At 42.8% G+C, this 27,556-nt stretch overlaps 1 protein-coding gene across 1 annotated transcript in view; it reads left to right on the top strand.

The window, feature by feature from the left end:
• EYS (eyes shut homolog) overlaps positions 1-27,556 on the top strand; it is a 491,695-nt gene that overhangs the window by 118,059 nt on the left and 346,080 nt on the right. Inside the window, exons 14-15 of the mRNA XM_083729676.1 lie at positions 24,203-24,374; positions 25,080-25,158. Coding sequence (XP_083585802.1) covers positions 24,203-24,374; positions 25,080-25,158 — 251 coding nt within the window. The remainder of the gene's footprint in view (positions 1-24,202; positions 24,375-25,079; positions 25,159-27,556) is intronic.

Here is a 27,556-nt window from a genome sequence, read left to right as displayed (position 1 = left end):
TTGCGAGAGTGCCAACCTTCTCCGTTTTGGATAATGAAAAAGACAATTTAAAAAGTCAATATGTCAGCAGTTTAAAGGCACTGAATTTATGGGGATATAACCAGGCAATATATTTAGCTGATTAAAAAGCAAATACATTTCCAACTGCCTTGTCCCATATACAGTGTGTTTGTGTTTGTGTGTGTGTGTGTGTGTGTGTGTGTGAAGTGTTACATGTTGCCATAAAACCATAAACAATTCAGGACAGTCGTTTCTACCCTTGCTTTGCATGCCTGTTGACTAGCATGTCTCATTCAATGTGCAAAGCCCTGAATCTTCCTCCTCTAGGGGCAGGAGCATTGGGGGCAGGGCTGATGGGGGTGGGCCTGCTCCCCTCTACGCACACTCATTCCTCATTTTCCTGAAGGAGTCTCTGGATACGTTCCTTGTGGCCAGTTCTTTTGCTGCATAGAGTCATGGGGAAAAGACAGCACACCCTCTTTGAATTCTGTGGTTTTTACATATGAAGACATAATAACAATCATCTGTTCCTTAGCAGGTCTTAAAATAAGGTAAATACAGCCTCAGATGAACAACAACACATGATATATTACACTGTGTCATGAATAGAAATAAAGCCAAAATGGAAAAGCCATGTGTGAAAAACTAAGTACACCTTATGATCCGATAGCTTGTAGAACCACCTTTAGCAGCAATAGGTAAAGGTAAAGGTACCCCTGCCCGTACGGGCCAGTCTTGACAGACTCTGGGGTTGTGCGCCCATCTCACTTAAGAGGCCAGGGGCCAGCGCTGTCCGGAGACACTTCCGGGTCACGTGGCCAGCGTGACAAAGCTGCATCTGGCGAGCCAGAGCCGCACACGGAAACGCCGTTTACCTTCCCGCTGGTAAGCGGTCCCTATTTATCTACTTGCACCCAGAGGTGCTTTCGAACTGCTAGGTTGGCAGGCGCTGGGACCGAGCAGCGGGAGCGCACCCCGCCGCAGGGATTCGAACCGCCGACCTTTTGATCGGCAAGTCCTAGGCACTGAGGCTTTAACCCACAGCGCCACCTTTAGCAGCAATAGCATGAAGCAATTGTTTCCTGTAGGACTTTATCCATCTCTCACATCGTTGTAGATGAATTTGGGCCCACTCTTTTTTGTAACGTTGCTTCAGTTCATTGAAATTTGCTGGCATTTGTTTATGCACAGCTCTCTTGCATAACCCAATGTTGCATGACCCAATTTTAGTCAAGCTTCAGCTGTTGGGCAGATGACCACACATTTGACTGTAGAATACTTTGGTATACAGAGGAGTTTGTGGGTGAATCAATGACCACCAGGTTCCCAGGTCCTGTGGCTGCAAAACAAGCCCAAATCATCACCCTTCCACCACTGTACTTGACAGCTGGTATGAGGTGCTTGTGCTGATATGCTGTGTTTGGTTTTTGCTAAACATGGCTGTGAATTATGGCCAAACATTTCCACTTTGGTCTCATCTGTCCAAAGGACACTGTTCCAGAAGTCTTGTGCTTTGTTCAGGTGCAGCTTGGCAAACCAAAGCCATGCTGCTGTGTTCTTTTTAGAGAGACGAAGCTTTCTCCTGGAATCCCTTCCAAACAAACCATATTTGTTCAGTCTTTTTCTAATTGTACTGTCATGAACTTTAACATTTAACATGGTAACTGAGGCCTGTAGAGCCTGAGATGTAACACTTGGGGTTTTGTTGCAGTTTCTCTGAGCATTGCACGGTCTGACCTTGCAGGGAATCTTCTGGGACGACCACTCCTGAGAAGATTGGCAACTGTCTTGAATGTTTTCCATTTTTAAATCATCTTTCTCACTGTAGAATGATGGACTTAAAATTGGTTGGAGATAAACTTAGAACCCAGTTTCATGGGCAGCAGCACTTGCTTCTCTAAAAGCATTGTCGTCTTTCCTCCTTGGCATTGTGTTAAAACACACCTGAATTCTCCAGACCAGCAAACTGCTACAACTTCAGCTTTTATAGAGGTGGGCACACTTGCTGATTATCAGTTAAGCAAAGGCATTTGATTAGCAGCCCCTGTCTGTTACTTAACCTCTTAATTTCTATGGAACAACTAAGGGTGTAGTTAGTTTTTCACATATGATTTCTCCATCTTGGCTTTATTTCTGTTAAATAAATCATGACACGGTATAATATGTCCTGTGGTGTTGTTCATTTGCGTGTCGAGGTCCCCAGGTCCACCCCAATAACTCACACATCACACAGAATTTTTTGTTTAAGATTTTTGGCAATAATTTTGGCCACAACTTTATTAAAATACAAATTTGTGAGTGGTTGCTTAGGCATTGGTTGCGACTATCTGCCCCCACCATGGGGGACAGACTGACATTCCGCACAATGCGAAAGTCAGAATGGGGGAATACACTTGGGGGTTACGCGGAGCAGGGAACCTGCCCTCATCCCAAATGCAACCAGGAGCTCATTGCTATGGCCCGAGCCCCCTTGACAGAGTGGACAAGCAATAGTTAGCCCCCAATTCCTTTAACGGAATCCCTTGCAGCAGCAGCATTAGAGGGGCAGGCACAGCCAATCCATGCCCCTCAACCAACCAAACCATAAACCAATGCCTAACCGCGAACCTTACAAGTTGTGACGATTTGCTACGCAGTAGGCAAAAACGAAATGGCCCCAGCCAATCAGCCAGATGGACAAAATTCCTACCAGGCCCCCGCTCCAAAGCAGACGACCCCCATGACAGGCATAGCAAGGTCAAAGCGAACAACCCTATTCTAGGGAGGGAGGGACGGGCAATCTGCTGCACGGGCGAAAAGAGGAAGCCCTAGCCTCGTGCAAGGAGTTTTAGTATTTCTGGCTGTCAATCAATAAATGGCAACATTAACTTCTTCCCAACAACAAGGGAAGCCCCAATCGCATCAGTGGCCAACAATCAGTTAGCCCGCCCCCAACTTTGGAGTGTCCTGGCGGCCCCCACCGCAACACGTGCTCTCCATGAAGGAGAACACGCTTTACCTAATTTTAAGGCCTGCTAAGGAACAAGTGATAACTATTATGTCCAGATATGTAAAACCACAGAATTCAAAGAGGGTGCATTTTATTTTTGTCATGACTGTACATTGGCAAAGTTGATGGTGCAAAAGTTGCAATTAGTAAAGTTGCAGCTTGTTAGTAAAGATGACAACTAGACTGCCTTTCTTTAAATGTTACTATCTGTAAAAGCTTTAAAGCAAGAAAAGTGCATATCTATGCCCTTTCAGAAGGGAAAGGGCATATTGTTTACTATCCATACCCATAATTAAGACAGTCATCTATGATTGTTTAGTCAAGTGTGCTTTGGTTACCTGCCAAGACTAATCAAATACGTTGAAAGTGATTAAGACTCTAACTTAAATCCACAAACCCACATAAAGTTTTGTGATGGAGATTAATCCTACAGTGCATAGTCGCAGTGGGGAGTCATTCTTGATGTGAAAAAGTTTCTTCCTGGTGCACGTAGGTATCCAAAGTATAATCCTTATCTGCATTTTTCCATATTTCTGGAGCTCAAAAGAGACACAGTGTCTTTAAGTGTGCATTGCAGAGCTTATTTCCCTTATCAGCTCATCATAATGATTTCACAGTGGTTATATGCTAATGGTTTTCTCCAGCTTATTGTTGCCTGTTATATTCCAGGACAGGAAAACTATTTGACAAAGGAGGGAAGTGACAACAAGATTGAGAAGAAGTTTCAGAGAAAAGTCAGATTTAGAGTAATGAGTCAAAGATGGAAGTACAATTTAGACAAAGTCATTTCCTTCATTGCTGGATATCAGTGCACATGTGGGTCTAGCTCTTTTAAATGAGGATGTGTTCCATGAAAGACCACTTAACAGTCTCAGTAACCAAGCTCTGTAACCAACCAAGAACATTAGAAGAGCTTTACTGGGGCTGAGCAACGTCTGTCTAACAGTCCAGCCTACCTCCAGGGTTGGCCAACCAGATGCATCTGCGTCATCTTCAAGTAGGACAGGGAAGGTGAACCTGTAGCCTTCCAGCTGCTGATGGACTACAGCTCCCACCATTCCTGACTATGAGCCATGCTGGCTGGGGCTGATGGGAGTTGGAGTTCAACAGGATGACAGGCTTCCCATAGCAGAAGGCAACAGGACGCCCCTGTTCTTTGTCCCCAGCACCTAGAGCACAAACTGGACATAAAGACTGTGCTCTTGCAATGCAGTTCTCCACATGCAAGCGGATTCCTTATTGTCGGCCACAGAGAGGACAGTACTGTTGCATTCTAATGCTATTATTCAATCTATTGTGCTTGTACTGTATCCATGTGGCTCAGGATGGTTTTCAGGGAGTATAACGAAATACGACTGAAAGGCAAAAGTCATGCCAGGAACAGGGGATAAACTGTTTTTAAGTGGTGTTTTAGTATAAACAAAATGTTAATGATATACCCAAAGACCGTTTTGTTAATTGAAGTTGCTATTTCTTAGGGTTCTATCTCAGCTTGTTTTTTGTCTTTCTCAAGGAAAGTTACTTTTTCTTACTGGCTCATTATCAATCTATATACTAATTGATGTAAATTCATATTCAGTGTGGTCAGGTAGAATAAGTTGCTCTTGTGCTGTCTGGCAAATACAAGGGGGATGAATGCCATGTTAATAATATGCTGTTCTATTCCATTCAAAAATGTAGGACCAAAATTATTCAGAAACTGATACACACAAGATTTTATTACGTATTTGTACTTCACTGGATTTGTTCATTATTGATGCAGTTTTAACACTCAGGGAAGTGAACACAGGAACTTGGCGAAATTGCTTCTGAGCCTACATTGGACATCAAGAATTGGGCTGCTGTAATGCAATCAGGCAAAGGAGGCCACACACCTGATCACCAGTATTGTTATATCATGTTTCACAGGACACTGATGACTTCTGACAACCTAGGAATAATGTAAACCTTAAGAGAGCACGCATTCTTTCTTTGGAATGCTACTGTTTCAGGAGGATATTATGAAGAATAGATGAACAGTTTTAGCAGGACATGTATTGCTGAAGTGACATTGGGTACCTATTGACCACTTTGCCAGTTGGCCTATGTACCATAATGTTCTGCTACTGTCCAAAGAAATAGACCCTGAGGTCTGTTCCAGGAAAGTGTTATTGCAGAATGATGAAATTCCTTTTAGATATTAATCATACCTGCAGTGTAATATCTTTCATTCCATAGATCACAGTAATTTCTATTCCCTGTCATGGATCAAACCTGATTCTATTTTGTCTTTGTCACTGAACAAGAGATTGAATTGCAGTCTTTATTTTCCCATTTCTTCTGTCCATAAACCACCCTCTTGGCTTATTACTCCATCATGATCTCTGAATTTTTAGAAACCTTGCAGGACTGTCTCCAGAATTTGACTCAACTGTCACAGGAGCTGTCTCTAAATCAGCTCACTGGAAGGTGTTAAACTGCAGTGGCATCACAAATAATGCCTTGGTGTGTTTGGATGTGCTTCTAGTAACTGCACTAAATTTGCCTTCATTTGCCACCTGTGGGGTCCTGAAGCCTCCAAACTAGCTCAAAAGAAGAAGGCATTTATCTGGGTCCTGACATTTATCTGTTTTCATACATTGACAAAATAGAGATGGAGTTGCTGAAATTCACTTCAGCAAATCAATGTCCACCGTATTTTAGACATTTAGTATAACCTGTATAAATCCCTTTATTTAAAATTGGTCACTATTCTGTAACTTACGTTCTTAAAATACAGTAATTATTGCCATTCAGCCTTGAACACATCCAGTCTGGGGATTGCTTTTTCCAATTGAAATTTCTTTGCCATTTCTTGTTTTCCCCTGTGAATGTTGCTCCTAGACTACTCACTCACCCTCATGTCACTGTGCTAATCATTCACGACATCTTCTGCTTTAGGCCCACCTGCTTTCCTTTCAGTCAGCTGGAGCTAAATCTCTTCCCCAACCCGATTTAGCACACAAAAGACGATAACGAGGCTTTTATTATGGCAGTTGCATCTCACTCCTGGCTGTACGTGAGGGTTCCGGTTATGCTATGGAAAGCACGCAGACATAAGACTAGTCATTGTGAAAAGGATAACACCGTCAAATCTCAGTGCCTGATATCTGTAAGCAGAAGTGTGCTGCTCTTCTGAATTTCTAATTGTGAGGCTTGCTTCTTGGGGCTTGACAAGGTTATTTTTGACACTCTGGTGATTCACCATTTCCAGCAGACTGAGTAACCACCACTAGAAGTGTGGGCCTGGTTATACATTGTGACTAACAAGAAAGGCATGAATTCATGTAACACCAAATTAGACATGAAATACTGTAATGCTGACAACCTGTAACCTTTACAGAGTGCCAGCTGTCATGCCGTTTAGAGCATGGCTTGTTCAGAAGGAACATCTCGCCCCTCTTGTCAAATTTTATCCTCTTTCCCCCACCCTTCTTAATATTAAAGAGGGTGGGCATAACTAGCTCACAGTGCTTCTCATTACATGTGGCATTTTCACTGAGGGAAGGAATGTAGGCTACAGTGCTGATACCAATGTGTGGCTAATGTGGGTTTGCAGTTTGCTGCAATCCACCCATAATGGCATGCCTAATCAGTTCCCTAGCGGGAAATGTGGACCCGCCTGCCCATCCATCATGCAAGGCAACTGCGTCGCTCTTATCACAACAAATGAGCCCTTGTTTCCCTTTTTTGCACTAAGCTCAGTGACAAAATGTTCTGTTGACAAATTCTTCTGGCATTTCTGAAGTTTGGTCTCCTGCTATCAGTGGGCTATTGTCAGGAGTGTGTGCAGGAGCCAGGCCTGTGACCAGTAGGACTTTGCAGGACTGGGGCTTTCCTAAGTTTGTTCTGAAGAGGCAAGGCGCAGCCGCACAGGTGAGGCCAATTGGTAACTCACAGCACCTGGTGGCAAGAGCTGGGAAGGGATATAAAGTCAGCATTTCCCTTTGGCTCTTTGCCACCACAACACATTTCCTGCCTTGCTGCATTTGACTTCTTGACTCCTTGCTTCCTGATCCTTGGACCCTTGGCTTCTTGACTCCTGGTTTTCTGACCCTAGGACCCTTGGCTTCCTGACTCCTGGCTTCCAGACTCTTTTTCCTGCTCGCACCCTGCCGTCTTGCCCCCGGTCCTGACGTTCTCTGCCAGGACTTTAACCTCCTGTAAACCAGACCATGACAGCTATATATATAGTAACCAAGTTTGGACACTCCTGATACCATATTCTTATGTTAGCTTCATTGCCACATCCTGCCATCTGCAATAATCTCTTTACTTGCAAAATGCCTGTCATAATGGCAGTGGGAGAAAGGCCCGCGATATGCCACGTAAAGCACATTGCAGTAATCCAGTCTAGATACCAAAGTGGTGCCCCATAGCTATTTTCAGGAAATGACATTGGAAATAGGACTGGAACCACTGGAACACAATGCCCCCAACCTCCACCTCCTTGAAGATGCTCCAGAAGGATACCATGGTCAAGAGTACTAAAAGCCACTGAGAAAGCAAGGAGGATAAGCAGGGCCACACACTCCTTCTCTTTCTCCTGATAAATATAATCCACTAGGGGGGCTAAGGCAGTTTTAGTGCTGTGGCCAGACCTGAAGGCAAACTGGAATGGATCCATTTAATGAGTTTCTTCCAAGCGTGCCTGAAGCTGGACAGCCACCAGCTTCTTGAGCACCATGTCCCACTAGGCTACCCTGTCCCACCCCCTGGTCACCCAGGCATAGGTATAACATTCAAATATACACATAAAACTCATTGCTCATTGAATAGACCCAAATGGCATGATGGCACTGCGATCCAAACCCTAGCCAGCAAAATGAAAGGCTTAAGAGAGAATTTCCAGCCCTGACACTCATGCAAGGTGAGGAGGAAGGGAGGAGCAGGAAAATTTCTGACCCAGCCTAGGTCTAGTGCAGCGCCAGTTCTGGTCTCATCAAGTGGTAGCAATGGAGTCAGCTGAGGGCTTCTTGCTGACTGCCTTGAAGGGGTAGGGAGAGGATCACACCTGCAGGTGAAATAATGTTCTGTACTAGACTCCACAGGTGGATGCTGTGCTGGGTGGAGGAATGACTACAGCCTAGCATGAAGGGGAGTTGGCAAGCAGCCTTAGTTTTCAGATTTTGAGAGGAAATTGATTGTGCCAATTGAATTTATCATATATCCATTGTGGATTGTCTAGGGGTGCAACAGGCACATTCAGTAGTTGGAGCAGGAAGATGTCATCTTACTTCCACTCCGATATGTAGGAAGAAGTTAGAGGAGAGTATTGCCTAAACCACTAGGTGGACAAGTTCAGTAGCTCTCATTAGTTGATTATAACAGTTTCTTTAAAAAATGGTTCAGCTGCTTTCTTTAGCATAGCAGTGCCTCTAAACCTCCAGAACTTCCATGTGAAAGTTGCTAAAAGAGAATCTTCCCATAGTTCTTCTGTAACATCCTATTACAAAATAGGTAAACAACACTAAGACGTATTTTTATTTTGCTGCAAAATGAGCATATTCTAGCGAATAAGTAAATTGGATGTAATTTAGTATAATGATCAGTTTTCTGAAGATCATTTCCCTGATTGCTGAGTTAATCATGTCCCTTTTCATAATCTTAGTAAATTGGGGTGGCGAGATTTTGGTGAAAGCACCTGGGCATCTCTCACATAAAATGTATGTATTCCTACGGGGGGAAAACTCCTATAGCAAGAACAATGTATATTGATGATGTATGGGGGGGGGGATGACACACTCAGCATGGTATAGCCATTACTGTCATTGTCATTGTCATCATTTATTAGAAAAGAAAAGTTTTTAAAAGTGATTTGACAAGATAAAAACAGAACGAACAAAAACATTTTTAAGCCAGTTTTTTTTTAATGAACATTTCAAAATACACAAAATGCTCACCCTGTGGCATTTCCAATTAGGAAATGTCTAAAAAGGGTAAAGGGACCCCTGACAGTTTAGTCCAGTTGCAGACGACTCTGGGGTTGCGGCACTCATCTCGCTTTACAGGCCAAGGGAGCCAGTATTTGTCCGCAGTTTTTCCAGGTCATGTGGCCAGCATGACTAAGGTGCTTCTGGCGCAACGGAACACTGAAACCAGAGCAGTGCACAGAAACGCCATTTACCTTCCCGCTGGAGTGGTACCTATTTATCTACTTTTTGTCTGCCACCCCCTTAAAGATGAGTGGCACAGTAGGAGGCAACTTGATTACCAAAGCCTGAGTAGACTAAAAGGTCTTAGCCTGGCACTTAAAGATTGACAATGGCACCAAGAACATCTCCCTTGAGAGAGCACTTCACAAACAAGGAGCAACCACTGAAGATACCCGTTCTAGTGTGGTCAACCGTTACACCTCCCACAGGTGGGGCACATTATATGATTCAGGTGGATTTGTTGAACACTGTTGTTGTTTTCCTGTTTTTGTTACTTAACAAGTATGAGAGCACATCTACATGCTGTTGCATCAGCAAAGGAGCACGCAGAACACGTGTGGCAGCAACAAATATTAGGAAAGCAAATGTTGAGGCAGGAGAAGAACAAAGGTGAAGGCAGGTTTCCTGCTAATGACTGAAAGCAGTCATTTTATGTGATTGCCAAAGGAATGCTGTGTTTTCATTTGTATAACAGACCTCCAATGGAACTCCCCCTCTTCCTCTCCTGCCACCTGCTGGCCCCCTGTGCAAATAGCCTCGAAATTTATTCCAACAGGGTTAGGAAACCCTCCGGAGCAGATTTTGGGGCACGCATGGGCTAAGGGGAAGGGGAAGTCCAATCAAATAGGTGGAAATCTGCTTGTGCAATGTTGGATACACTCCTGTGTCTTTTAGTGTGTGGCTTTAACTAAAAATATTTTTTAAAATTGGCAAACCTACTTAACGTTGCCCAGTTTAGCAATGGGCCTTTTCAACCAAAAGTGACTTTGAAATTAATACACCCCCCCAAAAAAAAGTGCATAAAAGGCATATACTAGTGAATATAGTATTTTTAAAGCATGTATTATAGTTTTTTAGCTGTGGTAAAATGTACTGCCAAGTAAATGTCCTTAGAGTTGTGCTGTGCTTTTTAAATAATAATAATAATGCATGATTCTCCCCAACATATGGCTTATGCATATGATATCTAATAAATTAGATAAAGTTGATGAAAAACAAGCAATGAACATGCCGTATAATTGCTATAGTATAAATTGTAAGGTCAAGTTCTGGCTCCCTCAGATTAAGTAAAGGTAAAGGTAAAGGGACCCCTGACCATTAGGTCCAGTCGTGGCCGACTCTGGGGTTGCAGCACTCATCTCGCTTTATTGGCCAAGGGAGCCGGCATACAGCTTCCGGGTCATGTGGCCAGCAGGACTAAGCCGCTTCTGGCGAACCAGAGCAGTGCACGGAAATGCCGTTTACCTTCCCACCAGAGCAGTACCTATTTATCTACTTGCACTTTGACATGCTTTCGAACTGCTAGGTTGGCAGGAGCAGGGACCAAGCAACAGGAGCTCACCTCGTTGCGGGGATTTGAACCGCCGACCTTCTGATCGGCAAGTCCTTGGCTCTGTGGTTTAACCCACAGCGCCACCCGTGTCCCCTCTCAGATTAAGTAAGTGACATCAAATCTAAAACTCACTGGCTGAAACTCTTAAAGAGGCCAAGTGTTTAATTCATTAGCCAATTAGTAAAGGCCAGGGAAAAGTCAAGTATTTGTATATCAAAATATGTGTATTCTGCCCCGTAGGCAACCAACAGACATCTCAAACAACTAATCAGGAGTGTACCTTTCAGCTCACCCTGCTGAAGTGGAGTGATTACATTTTCTGCCAAATTAGGCCTCTGATGTGTCTTCAGATGACACTAAGTATGCTTATGAACTTGTATGCCGAAGTAGTTACCAGCGCATAGGGAACCCAAATCTGTTGCTCAGTCCATTGCTTCTACTCTGGATATTAAAGAAAAGACTACCTTTAATGCTAAAGCAGATTGCAGCAGCTGAGCATGAAGTTATATCAGTAAATTCTCATGAAAACGTAATGCACATTGTTCTGGATGCACAGCTATTAGGAGACAAGGAACAAAATGAGCATTGATTGGATGCCACCACGAAAGTCCTCTGTTTATCATCCATACACTTCCCACTGCTTAGGAAATTATTCTGAAAATGTCAATCTGTGTAGTCAAGGTTACCACCTAAAGGCTAAAGCATAATGCTATGCATGTGCAGGAAATAAAAGGAGGCTAATTGTTTCCAAGGGCCTCTAAGCACAACAGAGCACATAAGTCAGTTAGGCCTTATTCTATCTCTGGGAGATTGTCAGCACTCCGTGGTTAAGTGATTATATGCTAGTGGTCAAGCAACTGACCCTTAAAAGCAGATCAAAGAAGAAATGACCAAGCCCATTCACTATCATTTCAGGACAACGACTTACATTAAAAACAAAACAAACCATGTTGCATTTTTTGTGGGAGGTTATCCTTGAATCTGGGGCAGGGACGCGGGTGGCGCTGTGGGTTAAACCACAGAGCCTAGGACTTGCCAATCAGAAGGTCGGCGGTTTGAATCCCTGCGACGGGGTGAGCTCCAATTGCTCGGTCCCTGCTCCTGCCAACCTAGCAGTTCGAAAGCACGTCAAAGTGCAAGTAGATCAATAGGTACGGCTCCGGCAGGAAGGTAAACGGTGTTTCCGTGCACTGCTCTGGTTCACCATGCTGGCCACATGACCCGGAAGCTGTCTGCGGACAAATGCCGGCTCCCTTGGCCTATAGAGCGAGATGAGCGCCGCAACCCCAGAGTCGGTCACAACTAGACCTAATGGTCAGTGGTCCCTTTACCTTTTTATCCTTGAATCTGAGAGCTGTGTGCAAATGTAGCATGTTCAGTATGTTGCTCTGCTTGTTACTGTATAGTTTTCAAAAGAAAAAACCCCACATGCAGACAAGCAATTCTATCAGTATTGTTAATTTCTTGGTCTTCTTCACTTAGTGAGCCCAACAATGTTGCCTGAGGCCTACTAGATGCATTTAAGACATATGCCTGGTTCAGCAAACGGCATTGCCATGTGTTCTGGCACTCGTCGCAGTGTCCCGTTCCACCAGAAGCAGTTTCATCATTCTGGCCACATGACTCAGAAAGCTTTCTATAGACAAATGGCTGGCTCCCTCAGCCTGAAGTGAGATGAGCGTTGCACCTCATAGTCACCTTTGACTGGACGTAACCATCCAGGGGTCCTTTATCTTTACCTAAAAATTACAGTTGCTGTGGCCAGGCATGCCAACTCTAGTGAGCTGATGTGTCTCCAACCCCCTCAGTCTTGGTTGGAAAGGGGCTAGGCCCCCTCAATGTTAAGGGGGCCCAGCACACATATGCAACATCACACGTGGTGAGTGTTGCATGTGCAGCTGGCTCCTCCAGAGCGCTCCGCCTTCTCCGGACAACACAATGTCATTTGTGTGACATCACACATGCCACACGCTGGGTCCCCTCAATGTGGCACCTCTGACTGAAGCTCTAGGCAATGTCTATCAAGGTGGGTTGTGTTGTTTAAGTTTTTTACTGTCAGTAGCTCCATACAAACCTTGCCAGGTCACAAACTTCCTGACAGCCTGCATACACTCGTAATGCAATTTTACGGAGGCTACAGAGTGATTGATGAACTGAACCTCTATGCTCCATTATCACCCAAGACATGGTGATATTAAAAGCCCAACACCTATGTTGCCATATGTCCAAGGGGATATTGAGTCACCGGTGAAGAATTTCAGATGTGAGGCTTAGCAGTTATATGACAGACCAGTATATTGTTTTTGAGAATATGCTGAGAGAGATTACTGAGCTCTTGTCTGTTGAATCAACAAACAAACAAAAAAACGGCTTTGGGAAGTATGCTTATCGTCATCCTTGTGAGCCTTTAATTGTGCAGACTTTATGATAATACTAACAAATGCCACTTTGTACAAGATGACATTTCACACAGAGAAGTAATTTCTTTGTTGGTGTTTGCATAAATCTGGCATGTAAAATCTCGTGTAACAAATGCACAAAAGTCTATTTTGCAGTCTGTGGGATAACCTCACTCTCCTGATATTTTAAGCACAGGTGCAAATATAATCCAACCATAATTCAGTACCTTCTTACTTTGTAAGTCCTGGTGAATTTCAGTGGAACATTTACAGTGGAAGAGTTCTGAGCACATCTGTGGGAGTTTGCTGATCTTTGTCTGGGTTGTGCCTTTTCGTAGATTCCACTCAGCCTTGTGTAAAAAGAGGTGAGGGACAACCAAAGAACTTGACTAATAGTTCTTACCCACCAAATACAAATATCTAGATAATCTTGACATATTAGAGATATCCTCTTTTATTTTAATGCTGCACACCATGGGTGCTGGAAATAAAAGTTTGCAAGAGAATACATCAAAAAGTTTCTTGAAGTGATAAGGATCACATTGTTCATACCACCACTTTTCAGATTAAAGGACAAATCTAGCCCTAAGATACTCCATAGGCAGTATTTGACATTTAACTTAAATCAATGTTTAAAAAATTATCACCCTACGTGAACCGAACTCTGTTGAATGCAAATATTTCTAGACTTTTTGTCCCCATTTCTAGCAAAGTTAGTCACTTTTTCATCTTGTTGCTGCAAGGCAAAGTTGTGACCTGTGAAGTATTATGCTGTGTAAAAACAGGGCAAATATATTTACCTCCAAGCTGACCTCGCACTTCAAATTTCACCCCTCCATACAGCAACCATTTAATTTGATTTAATATCACTAAGCTAAAATAATTCCTTGCAATAAATTTGTAAATGACCCCAAAATACAAATTCAAAGCCTTTAGAGTTGGCCATTAACCTGTAATAAATCTTTCAAAGATGAAATCAATAGCATATTAGGTTCAACAACCTTATCAGCCGGGTTTTATTCAACACGTATATGAGAAAGGAAGTTAAAAACTTGCTGCCACTAATATAGTGAGGCACATGGCAATGGAGTGCTGGAGCTGGAATAAAAGGTACACTAGTTTTAAAGGGAAATCTACCCTCCCCGTTAAGAGGGAGGGAACAGACACCTAGAAGAGGCTGCGCAAGCAACTAGGCCCAACCCTTTGGGGTGTCGTGGAGTCTTTGTGCCTGTAAATATGACCACTTTTAAGCATCAGATGAGTTGGATTGGTTGGTATGAATGAATTTAAATTAGGACAGTCTGGCACAAATTTGGACTCATGAAACTTACAAGGATCTGAACGGTCTGGCACCTACAGAGGGTCCAGGAGGGGGGGGGGGACATATACAAGTTCCCTGGACCCATTTCATCTCCTCTTGGTTGAAACCATCTTATTCACCCTCTCACTTTCTCCCAGAAAATGGTGGTGGTGATAAGGAGAAGTGCTAGATGCAGCTGCCCAATTGCTTATCGGCTCTGCATCACAAACAATCAGGCTGTTGCACTGAAGAACTGGGAAAAGGAGCAGCTGGTGATAATGGCAGTGAGGACAGGTCACAGAATCCGTGAAGGAAAGAGAGAGTGTTGTCCGAGGGCCTTCCACACCTGCAGCTGGTATTGAGCTCAGTGCTCCCCTTCAGTCAGGAAGTGGGGATTGACCACCCCTTTGTTTTTCACAGAGAGCAAAAACTAGAAATTTTATCATGTTTGGCTTGGTGAATCACAATTTGTGTACACCTAAACGAGATCAACATTCTGGTTGCTGCTTAAGGTTAAGTGCATGATGCAAAGAATTAACTGATTTTGTTTTTGTTTAGTTGTTTAGTCGTGTCCGACTCTTCGTGACCCCATGGACCAGAGCACGCCAGGCACTCATGTCTTCCACTGCCTCCCGCAGTTTGGTCAAACTCCTGTTGGTAGCTCTGAGAACACTGTCCAACCATCTCGTCCTCTGTCATCCCCTTCTCCTTGTGCCCTCCATCTTTCCCAACATCAGGGTCTTTTCCAGGGAGTCTTCTCTTCTCATGAGGTGGCCAAAGTATTGGAGCCTCAACCTCATGATCAGTCCTTCCAGTGAGCACTCAGGGCTGATTTCCTTAAGAATGGATAGGTTTGATCTTCTTGCAGTCCATGGGACTCTCAAGAGTCTCCTCCAGCACCATAATTCAAAAGCATCAATTCTTCGGCGATCAGCCTTCTTGATGGTCCAGCTCTCACTTCCATACATCACTACTGGAAAAACCATGGCTTTTACTATACGGACCTTTGTTGGCAAGGTGATGTCTCTGCTTTTTAAGATGCTGTCTAGGTTTGCCATCGCCTTTCTCCCAAGGAGCAGGCGTCTTTTAATTTCGTGACTGCTGTCACCATCTGCAGTGATCATGGAGCCCCAAAAAGTAAAATCTCTCACTGCTTCCATTTCTTCCCCTTCTATTTGCCAGGCGGTGATGGGACCAGTGGTCACGATCTTCGGTTTTTTTGATGTTGAGCTTCAGACCATATTTTGCGCTCTCCTCTTTCACCCTTATTAAAAGGTTCTTTAATTCATCCTCACTTTCTGTCATCAAGGTTGTGTCATCTGCATATCTGAGGTTGTTGATATTTCTTCCAGCAATTAACTGATTACAACCCAGTTATTGACAAATCCCCTTTTGCCAGCCCTTCAGAGGATGGAGTTTTCCTTGCTCTGATGATGCCCCTTTCCCGTCAGAATTCTCTATGGATCTCATGGAGTGCCAGGGAGAAGGAAGCAGCTGTCTGATCATACAGTATGCCAGTCCATAAGCACCCTCGCTGTGTTTTATAGGCAAATACACATGGCTAGCAAGGTCCAAGCACACAACAAGCTCATTTGTATGGTAATTCTCTTGTCTTGAGGACATTTTTGAGGCTTGGCTGATAAAATGAACACAGCAAGACAGCTCCCTTCAGGCACGACTTCTATTAACTATTGTTTAACTGTTTCCTGGGGGATTAGTCTGTTGCAGCAAAAAGAACAAAGTGCCTTGTGGCACCTTGAAAGACTCAAGACCTCAGCCCCATAATACATTTAAAGCACTATTATAGCACTATAATAGACATGGTTTCCCCCAAAGAATCCTGTGAACTGTGGTTCGTTAAGGGTGCTGAGAGTTGTTAGAAGACATCCCCATTCCCCTCACTAAGCTACAATCCCCAGAGTTCCCTGAGAAGAGTGATTGTTAAGCGACCCTGCTTCCATTTGGGCACCAGGTTAAAACCTGGTTATTAGTGTTTAATGATAGCCTCACTTTGTAATGACTGCAGCTTGTGCTTTAAAAATATTTATTGCCCACCCCATCCCCCACCACTGAACTGTAGTTGGATTTGTACTCAGCCGTGAAAATCTTTGGCTAGGGGGTGGGATATATAGTATAAAGAAATACATATGCATGCCACCCAGTAATATTGCATTCTTTCTGATTATTGATTTAAAGGGCTGTCTTTCATTCATTTTCTAGCTTTTCTTTGTTGTCCTTGCTGCACTGAGGTGATTTTCTGTCCTCTCTCATTTGCCAGCTCACTTTGATGCTAAATGTTTGCTGTTTCTTGCAGAAGTTTCTGTGGAATGAAAGAATTCCAATTAAATGCCTCTTGGAGCATTTTCCTCTCCATCCCAATCACCCACCCTGATGCTTGCGCTATTTCTTCCAGCTTTAACTTTAATGAACATAGTGGACCTAATGGCGTTGTAATCAGTTGATGCTACTACTTAACTCAGTTTGAAGCCCTGAAACAGTGAAAGGGGGGAAAACATGTTTGTTTTCTTTGCAGGGTTTGCAATAAGGTGGTGTCTACTCGGAGACTTGCAGGAGGTGTGGTTGTAGTATAATGCAATAAAATAAAGCCAACTTTGTTCTTATAAGACCCGTCTATAAATTTTAAGTAATTGCACAATTAATATAGTAACTTTCCCTCCTTAAGTTTCTTATACCCATGAAGAGCAGAAAGTATTTTATGATTATTATTGATCTGTAGGAATTAAGATGGTTCATTAGAATGTTTTCATAATTTTTCAGTGCACATTACTACGTTATGTACAAGTTTATTGCAAATTTATTTGCAGCAATATTTTGTCATTTTTGGGAAAATAAATGTACAAATGGAACAGATGACATAAGAGGGAGAGCTTGGTGGCAGAGCTGATTTGATGCTCCTGCCACTATGCAGCACGCTGAGCTCCCTACACTTCCCCCTCACCTTCTCGGTAAGCAGCAGCAACTTGCTGTGTTAGGAAGCCAGGAGAACAATGGAGCCCACCTGCATTACCTCACCAGCCCCTTCTGGTGGCACTTTTGCTGACAAGGTCCTGCTGTGCATGTTGTGCATGATTTAACTATAGGCTCTTTCACACAATGCATGGAACAGAGGCACAATCTGCTTCTACACATGTGCAAGTGTTTGTGCAAAAGACGGTTTACAGACGGCACACCTGTTGAATGTAACATGTGAACTATATGTAGGCTTGTTCACATTTTGAACACAGGTGCAAGCTCTCTCTACACATGCATAAGTGTTTCTGTGAAAGAGTGTATACTTGTTCATTCGTACAGCTCGGTTATTTGATGCCTAGGTACACAGACTGCACTTATTTACCATTATATGTGAATTACTGTACATGTGTATAGCTCAACTATTTGTGTAAACAGGTGCATAGATTATACACTTGTTGAATGTAAAGTGTGGACATTTCTTAATACCATAGAGTGATTTGATCATAGAAATAATGTATGGGCAGGTCCTGCTATCCGAAAATTCCCTTATCCAAAAATAAGGAATTGTATCAAAACTACAGTACAAATATGGCTGATTCTGATATCTGAACCGCTGGAGTTTCCTCACTTTCGTACTTGTTTCTGCTTTGCTGGTCAGTGGCCACCATTTTTGGACAGAAACCATGGAGAGAGGGAGGTGTGAGAAAGACTGGACAAACCAGAGAGCAGGGGAGATCAGACAAATCAGTTTTTTTCCTTTGTCTCGATTTTGCTGGTTTGCTGCAGCCATTTTAGGAAGAAATCATGACAGGGGGTGGGATCATGAATTGGAAATGTTCCCATAGGAAGTAATACAAATTGTCAGCTCATTATGTGAATGCTTGCCTAATGAACAATCTCCTGGGAACACACTGTGTTTGGTAAGCAGGATCTGCATGTATAGTGAATATCCTTTTTGGATAGCCTTTTCTTCATGGGAAGGCAGGCTGCTCCATTCTGCAGTGCTTAAAGTCCCTATATTTTTCTTTCATTTACTCTCACAACATCAGTGAGAGCCTAGCTGCTATCGATGCACATTTCACAAAGCCTGGCATGTTACCCCACGTAAGTGATTTTAGTTTTCTGATGTGCTAGATTGAATAGAAGGCAATTCTTGTTAGTCTAGGTACTTCAGAGTTCAGGATTAATAGCAACTCTGTAAATTCAGAGTTTCTCAAATGACCAGAGGCCAAATGTGTTAGATCAGGATCTTTAACTATATTGTCAGAGTGTTTTTCCCTTCCCATCAACACCACTTCAGGTCCCCCCCGCTTTTCTTAAAGCTGGCTGCTCTCCCTCAAATACAAATTTACTTCAGGCATTGTGACAACTTAGTGACAGTATTGATTGTGGCTTCCAAAACTCCCCTAGGAGGTTTCTTCCAGACATTGAAGAATAAGGACCTTACAAGTGAGGGAATTGAAAGACCAAAGGCAGCTCTGAACCAAAATAGTTGCAGCGCTGCTGCTGTGTCTTACTCTGTCTGTGCTTTGAAAGCATGTAAGCGGCTGTGCTTTCATCAAATGTGGTGTGATTTATACCAGGATGGGGAGCTTATTCCTGACATCCCAGTCATATTCTCAGCTCTTGCTATCAGCCAGCCAGCCAAGGGTGCTGGAAGTGAGGCTCTGGCACCTTAAATGGCCAAAGAGTGTGGCCTCTTTGCATGCATGGTTATGGGTACTGGTAGGTCTGCAGTGACCCCTCCTCCCATTTCTGAAACCTGGAGAACCACAACCAACCAGTGTTGACAATACTGAGCTAGATGGACCAATGGTACGACTCAGTATAAGAACAGCTTCCTATGTTCATATGTACTAGTGTCATTGGAAGCACAGAGAGGAGGGCAAGGGGTGCTGCCAAACTGGATGGATTTAAAATAGCAACAGCTCATTTGCAAGGGCTAGTAGTAACAAGCCTTGACTTGGACAATCTCACCCATGCTGATGACAGTTCTGCCCAGTGCAGCTGAGCTAGTAGGAGGCTGGTGTAGGTCTCTCTCTCTCTCTTTCCTCTTTAATATATAGTATGAGTTTTCATGTCTTCAAACTAAGGTATTAAAACACAGATGATGGCAGTACTACCTGTGTGTACACCAAAAGGTATCTCTTGGCAATCGCACCTCACAAGGGATAGAGATGTTGGAGAGCCTGTTTGCAACACACATCAACAGTAATGCAGTGCCCCTGGGCAATACCGCCGTCAGGACAAAATGCTGGAAGGGATTTCAGAAGCTGGAATGCCTTCTGCAATTCACCGTAAGCGTACACCAAGAAACTTAACTTGGCTCTGCGTAACTGCAGAAAGCTCCCTGATCCAGTGAGAAAAGTGTTTCCACTGTTGGTTGGGTTAGGTGCTTTCTCAACTTTGCAGAGAGTTTTACAAGACCTACTCTAATCTTTCCTTGTTGCCTTACTAAAACTTTGAGTAAAAGCCTAGTTTGTTAGTTAGGGTTTGTTTTTTGTTGTTTTTTGGCAGGGTGGCATTGGAATTGGACTGAGGTCTTGACATTCACTCCATGCCTAAGGGTCATACCAATATACCTACTATAGACAGCAGATTGAGACAATTTAAAGTCCAAAGCTTTAGGAACAGTGCTTTTGTGTGGCACTTACTGTAACAACTTCATGGTGAGTACTAGCACCTATTTTTCTAGAGAAAAAGCACTGGTTGAGGCAGCTAAGGGAGGAATCCACTTGGTGGTAGTGGTGATAACAAAGTGAAGGAATTGATTGCTTTGTTTTCCTCTCTTCTCCCTCAAAGGTACAGATTCAGCCCATGCCATCACAGGTGGTCAAAGCATTTATTTATTTGAATAGTATGGCTTTCCTGTTGCTCCTTACAAATGACTAGGGCTATGCCAGCGAATTCCTCCAATGAAGCTTGTAAACGCGGTAGAAAAAAAAAATGCTTTCCTGATTATGTTTGTTTGTTTTGTGCCAGGGCTGACTTTCAGCTCCCATTCCCAATGTGTAAACATTGTGTACCTGGCTGACTATACAGTTGCCAACCTGTTTAGGTGGAATATTGCCTGCTCACAAGCAAACCGGATGTATGGCCTGGAGCTTGATTGCCTGAGAAGAATGAAGCAAAAAGGCAGCCGAGCTATGAAAGTATAACAATAGTTTGTGTCAGATTTGTGACTGCTGCCCCACCCCAACAGAGACAGTTTTATTTCTTAAGTAAGGTATGACCAGTGCTCTTTTCTAGACCCAAAAGTGCTGGGATGCTCCTCCCTCAGAAGACCCACCCAGAGCCCAAAGAGGATATCTTTGGGCTTGGGTGGGGGTCTCCTCACGAGTCAGAGGCAGCTTGTGTCAGGCTCTGTTCGCACGGCTGCCACATGGGCAGGCAGGAAGTAGGCCGGCTACTCCTTTCTCCCAGGAGGAAGAGGCAGTCTGCATGTGCCCCCTGCCTGTGCAGCTGAGGCACGGGTGGGCGGCTTCTTCATACTGCTTCACTGAGGGGCATACGGTTGTCTGCTGGTGACAGGGGGAGTAAGGAACAATGGCAGTTTCACTCGCAATATACCAACAGGTGACACCGCCATTGTGCTGTGGCCCTCATACTGAGGATGTATCTCCCAGGCCAATTGCTGAGAGTGCTCAGCTGAGGCAAAGAGGGGCTTCCATGCCTCAGCTGAGCAGCTTAACAAGCTCCAACCCACCCACCCATCTCTTCTGCTCACGAGAACAGGAGCAGCTGGGAGCTTGCTCAGCTGAGGCGCAGCTTTCCCACACATCAGCTGTTAGCTGGGAGGCTGAAGAGCTTCAGCAAAGCACTGCTGCTGCCTGAATAACCTTCCTCCCTCCAATTTAAATGAATTGTTGTGTTTCAGGATTATAATTGGTATGGGCAACAATTCACTTACCTCCATGTTAAATGCAAATCCCACTGGGGTTGATAAGAATTTAGCAACCTAACTCTGCATATTTTCTGTTTTGGTCTTCCTTTCATTTGCAAAACAAAAAAAATTCCTTCCAGTAGCATCTTAAAGACCAACTAAGTCAGTTCTTGGTATGAGCTTTCGTGTGCATGCACACTTCTTCAGATACACACTTCATTTGCAAATTATTTGTCATTTCCAAATAATCATATTAATATATGATATATTGACTGTATCTTGATATATGTATAAATGTGTACACACCCCACAATTAGGAACATAAAGTTTAGAAGTGACTCCCATCCAGGATGTCAAAAACTTGTATTAAGGCAAGATGTTTCAGAGGCTAGTTATTCCATGTAAAAATTAAGCTGTGAATAGTAATGCTACCCAAGTTTTTGGGAAAGTAATTTTCAACTCCCCCCCCCCCCATTTCGTTATAAATCATTTTCCAATATTCTTCTACCTTTTTACATGCTCACCACATATGAAAAAAAGTTCCCTTAATTTCTTTACATTTCCAACACAAGTCTGATTCTACTTGATACATATTTGCCAACCTACTCAGAGTTAAATACCATCTATGAATCATTTTCAAATAGCTCTCTTTCAGTGAATAACACACAGTAAATTTTAGGTCATTTTCCCAGAGTTTCTCCCATTGGTTTAGATCTTTAACTAGCTGATATTTTGTTTCCCATTCTAATAAAAAGTTATACATTTTAGACAAAAGTTTATCCTTATTCTGTAATAATTCCTTTTCCAATTGTGAGCTTTGGTCCAAGAATGCATTTTTTTAAAAAAATATCTAACAAACCTGCCATTTAAGTGGTGGTATTGTAACTAATCTGTGACTTGACTCCTTCAGTCTTCCAATCAAGTGCAATTCATATTGTGTAGTGGCAACTAAAAGGTCAGTTGTGAGCTCACATTTTTTTTGCTAAAAAAATTTTCAGGCTTTAATTTAAAATAGCAGGATAGTGCAAGCCCAGCACTGAGCATGATGATGATTAATGATACTACAAAAAATTATCCTTAACAAGAGTAAATTAGTAGATTTGAACTCACCACCCCCAATTCTCAATACACAGACCTCCACCTTTTACACGAGATGCTCCATTAGCTGGGCTAATGTGAAAGGAAGAAATTGTGTCTCTGCAAGACTCTATAGTAAGGGAACTTGATTTTTTTTCCCCATGATAGATCTAATCAGATATATTCATGATTTCCTTAATCATGGCAGTTTATTCCAATTCATTTAGTGTTTTTTGTAAGGGCTGCACTTGTTGAATTGCAGAGAGAGAAAGTTGCAGCATGTGAGAGATCATGTACACAATTCCTAAAACAATTCCTAATTAATATTAGCACTGCAACTAATTATAAATTATGAGATATATATGCAAGTGTGACAAAATGAAAGTCCAATTAAAAAGAATATATATATGGGAAGAGAGTGCCATTATGACCTCATCAAAGCATGAGAAGTAGGAGGAAAATTGTTTGCCTTAGGTTTGGAGCGTATATGCAGTGAGATAGCCAAAGACCAGAGAGATAGAGTAACTGTTCTTTTGAAGTCCCATCCCCTGCAAGCTTGACACTATAGAAGGATTTTAAACCCTCTGATGTACAGAAGTGAATGACTTCAAAAGAAAGTATTTGGAGTTTATGCAGGTGAAGCAGATGCTCAAAGGGAGAGTATTGTGGAGCTCGACTTCTTTGTCTGTATCCTAACAACATTTTATCACCTCTTCTTTACAACAACAGATCAAGAAAGCCTCCTACTGGAATTTGATTTATATATGTAGAATATCTTCCTATTGCTGGCCTGCGGGGAGAAAGTAGCTAGTTTGGCACACAAGAGAGCATACAGATATGTTTTCTATACACTAAGCCCACAATTTATGCCCAGTTAACTTGTGCACATTCAGCTTTACATGTGTGGTAAATCAATAAATAAATATAAAGGGGTGGAAAGTGGGCAGAGTTCCAGGGGAAATGATTTGGTAGTCCCACCCACCATTGAACCCAATGGGTTTTGACTATGCACAATTTTTGCTTTAGGTGCAGTCCCTGGCATGTAACACCCACCTAAGTTATAGGCTTACTGTACATCATACATAAGGTGTTTTTCCCCCCTCTGTTGTGTGGGATGCTATATGAAGTGCATTGTGTCCATACATACAGAAATATGTATAAAATCAACAACACTGGGTTTATTTACATGTTGTCTGATATGATTTAGCAATGTGTTAATGAGATAACTTGAAGAATTTTCCCAGTGAATAATACCGGGAAGGAAGAAATCTGCTTACCTGCAACTCAGTAAAATACATGGAGATCTTTGGAATCATACTGATTCTGCACATCTAGTTTACTGGCATCTGTTGTGGAATCATGGGGCAGGATTCAATTCATGAGTGCTGTCAGCAGTGGTAGTGCTATAAGGATGGTGTTTTGCTTCAGCCAGGCTCTACTACATGGTCCAAATTCAGGGTGTGCTTTTGGATGTTATGAGTTAAGCTAGAGGATGAGAAAAGTATCTGCATGTTTGGGGTTCTCCTGTCATTATGCAAAGTGAATGTGGCATGTGAGCAAAGGATACACATCATGCAAACTAAAATCGTCTTTTTCTGTGTGCTTAAGTCATTGCTTAGCAAGCTGCCCAGGAAATGTGGGAGTTAATACTGGAGTTAAAGCACTTGCAGGGATGCTGAAAAGACCAGTGAGGATGAACTCCATGGTGACAACAGGGCCCAATTCATATATTCCCAGATTAGTGTACTATGGCTTCCCAGTGTCTGGATCCCACACTGCTCTAGAAATTATCTCTAGAAGTTAGGTGTCTTAAATTGCTACAGGGGGAACATTAGAATATGAGTAGTTTGCATCACTGCAGCCTTCTCATATTCTAGTGTTGCTTCCATGGTATTTTTGCACTTAAGAAACTCTGCTATGCTGCTGTAGCTTAATTATATACATCTAGGCTAGAGCTGCAGGCTTAAATGCATACAATGTCTGCCCCCACCATATATAAATAAATAAATGGATATATTTTTAAGTACATAGTGTTTTGATTGTACTGTTGTCTTTATGTGTGTCCCCCGCCCCAGGCAACCAGTGCGAAGTGGATATAGATGAATGCGTTTCAACACCTTGTCTCAACAATGGAAGCTGCGTCGATGGCATCAGCTACTATAAGTGCTACTGCCGAAGTGGTTTTATTGGAATAAACTGTGAAACAAATGCTGATGAATGTTTGTCAGCGCCTTGTCTTCATGGAAGGTGGCTATTTTCATCTTTTACTATTATTACCCATAAGAAAAGAAGGGGAAGGGGAAGAAGAACTAGCAACATTTAAGATTTAATGTCAGGGAAGGTTGCTGAAGATACTTCTAATTATGCTGTTCCATAAAGTAAAAGTACAGCCACAGTTAAAGGATGACAGATGTTGCCAGTTTAAGCTAATGCAATATAGTGGGTACATTATCTCATTTCTTCTTTCATTCGAGTGCAATAACATAAAGTAATTTTCAATAACTGTGCATTAATTAGACTTTAATATACTTGCAAGGAGTTCTTCAGCCTTTGCATGCGAGCAGGTTGAAAGAGGATTCTTCTTTGGAGCGCAAGCATATGTGTGGAGGTTTAAAATACTTAGGAACAAAGAACACAAGAAGCTTCTTTTTTCCAAGTTGGACTATTTGTCTAGCCAACTCAGTATTTTCTGCAAGGACTGGCAATGGCACTCCAGGGTTTCAGCCCTACCTGCAGATACCAGGGATTGAACCAAGGATCTTCTGCATGCAAAACAGATGCTGCATCAAAGGGTCTTTGGTCATGACACAATACAGTTACAGGGACAGTTTCTACTACGTTGAGTGGAGTACGTACAGGATTAGCCTGAGATTTGTGTATGAACACAATGGATTAATGTGAATGGTGCTGTGTTGTGCAAGTGTGGCAAGTGACCTGGATGTTCTTTTTCAGATGCATTGACCTCATTGATGGGTATCGGTGCAACTGTGAAGCGGGGTGGACCAGTTCAAGATGTGAAATTGACATTAACGTAAGTCTTCTCATTAAAGCAGAGGCCATTTGCACACACGAACCCATAAAATACCAAAGCTTTTTACAAAAGAAGTACTCCCTGGGTTCTCAACACCAAGGAGGTGGCAAGGGTACAAAGGTTTCAGTAGTCTGGTTATCAGGGGGCTCCATATTATTAGAGCCAGTGCCTCAGGGAGAGAAAGGCTGCAGTGTTTTCCCTCCATTCACTACAAAGTGCAGGAAAAGCATTAAGACTCAAAGGACTGATGTGCAGTGATGGTGCCTAAAGGGAACAAACTGCATGTTCCAGGTCCTTTCACAGTAGCTGCCTTCAGCATAAGGGTCACATCCACACAATGCATTTAAAGTTCACGACCAAAGAATCCTAGTTCACCCCTCACTGAGCACCCTTAAGGCTGAGCTCCCATGATTCTTTGGGAGGGGAAGCCATTTGCTTTCAGTGTAAGGTGTGGTTGTGACCAGAATGTGTCACTGAATACCAGTTGCTGCTGGCTAGCAGTGGATGAGGACTGCTGATTTCAAGTCCTTCTTTTGAGCTTCTTTGAGCCGCATGGTTAGCCACAATAGGAAACAGGATCCTGGCTTAATGGATTGTTTCAGTTTCCTGTTTAAAGCATTAATTGACTCAATATGTAGCACATTTGTGCTAGAAAACCTTTTGTTATAATTGTTTGTAGGGATATCGTAGTGCTTTCTGCTATATGAAACCATTCAGTAATTTGATAGGTCACTGGGGATTTACATTCATACTCTATTTACTACCTGCAGTCAGAGCTCTGTATTCTTTTGAACTTTTCCTATTGCTTTGGATGTTCAGTAAGCATGTCAGTGAGTCGACCATGTCACCAGAGCATAATGCGAACTAATTAGCTGTTTTAATTCATCATATTCCTGATGCCATGCGGGTTGTAGCATACCACAAGTTCAACATTTAGATCTTGAAAACAAACAGTTGTTCCTAGACTCTTTTTGAGATGCCATTAGCAAAGTGAAACATATCAGTAGTGGCTGGTTGTAACTGGGGCTGGTGGCACACAGGGCAAGGCAGCCTACTAGTAAACAGAACCAGGACAAACCATAGGCAATAATGAACACTGCATTGCTGCTATCCTACTGTGTGTCTTCCTGCACTTGTGGTCTGAACACAGTAGCTTGACCAGGTTGTAGGTTTGACCGGATGCAAACAATGCAACCAGGTAAAATCAAGTTTATTTTCTCCATGACGGCTTCTAATAATGAATTTAAGAAGTGCTCCCTTTTCTCTGTTATTTTGTTATTGCTGTGGCTTTTAGTTTACTGTGTGCCCCCCCCCCCCCCGTATTTACATTTTAATTGCTTATATTCTTTTTTTGGTAAACTTCCCTGGGAATATCACTGAAGAGTGGTATAAAAATGCATGATAAATATTCATACTGGCCCAAGTGGTTTCACTGCATTCCGTCTCAGAAAGTAGCTAGTTATATGAGGGAGGATGGTAGGACTCAGGAATCCTGAAGCAGTGTGACTCATCCCGGAAATGACAGTCATCTGCACAAGTTCTTCCACCTTGGCTTTTTTGTTACTCATCAGAAATGTGTCCCTGTGTAATTATCTCCGGTTAATGTTTGTGACTTTTCTTTAGGGAGCCTGACTTATTTGATTTTCCATTCTCATTTGTTCCAAAAGAGGCATTAAATTTTCTGCAGACCTTGTAACTTAATTCATTAAGGAACAGATGCTGATTCCTTCTGTAGTACTAGCAGAACTGCTTTATGTCTGTGTTGTTTCCCAGATTAATGGTGTTACATTTGGGGAGCAGGGAGGAGACATTTAGATTTTCAAAACAAAAGAGAATTTTCAAATGCAGTCTACGTTGCCTATGAGCACAAGTTTTTTCTAAAATTGCCAGTGCAGGAAACCTGATCCAGATCGCAATCCAGATTCGGTGGAATAGAAGGGCTTCCAGGCCTTTGCTCCAGCTGTAGTAGTCTAGAATGGACTAGAAGAATCAGGAGTAGCTGAACTGGGAGAACCTAAGCTGGAGGAGGATCTCCTCTTTCCACTCCAACTTCAGTCACTTTGGAAAGGGCAGCAGGGATAGTGGATTTCTCCTCCAATCTTCCTGCAGACCTGGAAGCTTCAGCAGAGGTTGTGGAGGGCTTTGATCAGTCATGGGAGGAAGCTAGGTGGCAGTTACTGAACAGGAGTCTAAGCAGGAGAGTGCAGTCTTGGTGCAACCTTCACAGATGGAAAGAGACCCACCCATCCCAACAGGAGTATATGCTTCCAAATATGATATTCCCACAAGGCAAAAGCTTGGCAGGAGGGGTGGGGAATTTGTTGGGACGTCTTTATTGCTTCTGTCAAGTTCTGAACTTCTTGCCATGCTCCTGAACTCCAGGATTGGGGCTCCTGAA

The sequence above is a fragment of the Podarcis gaigeae genome, assembly GCF_964106915.1.
Source record: "Podarcis gaigeae genome assembly, chromosome: 3".
In the NCBI taxonomy this organism is placed as follows: Eukaryota; Metazoa; Chordata; class Lepidosauria; order Squamata; family Lacertidae; genus Podarcis; species Podarcis gaigeae.
This window is presented reverse-complemented; position numbering and strand designations above follow the sequence as displayed.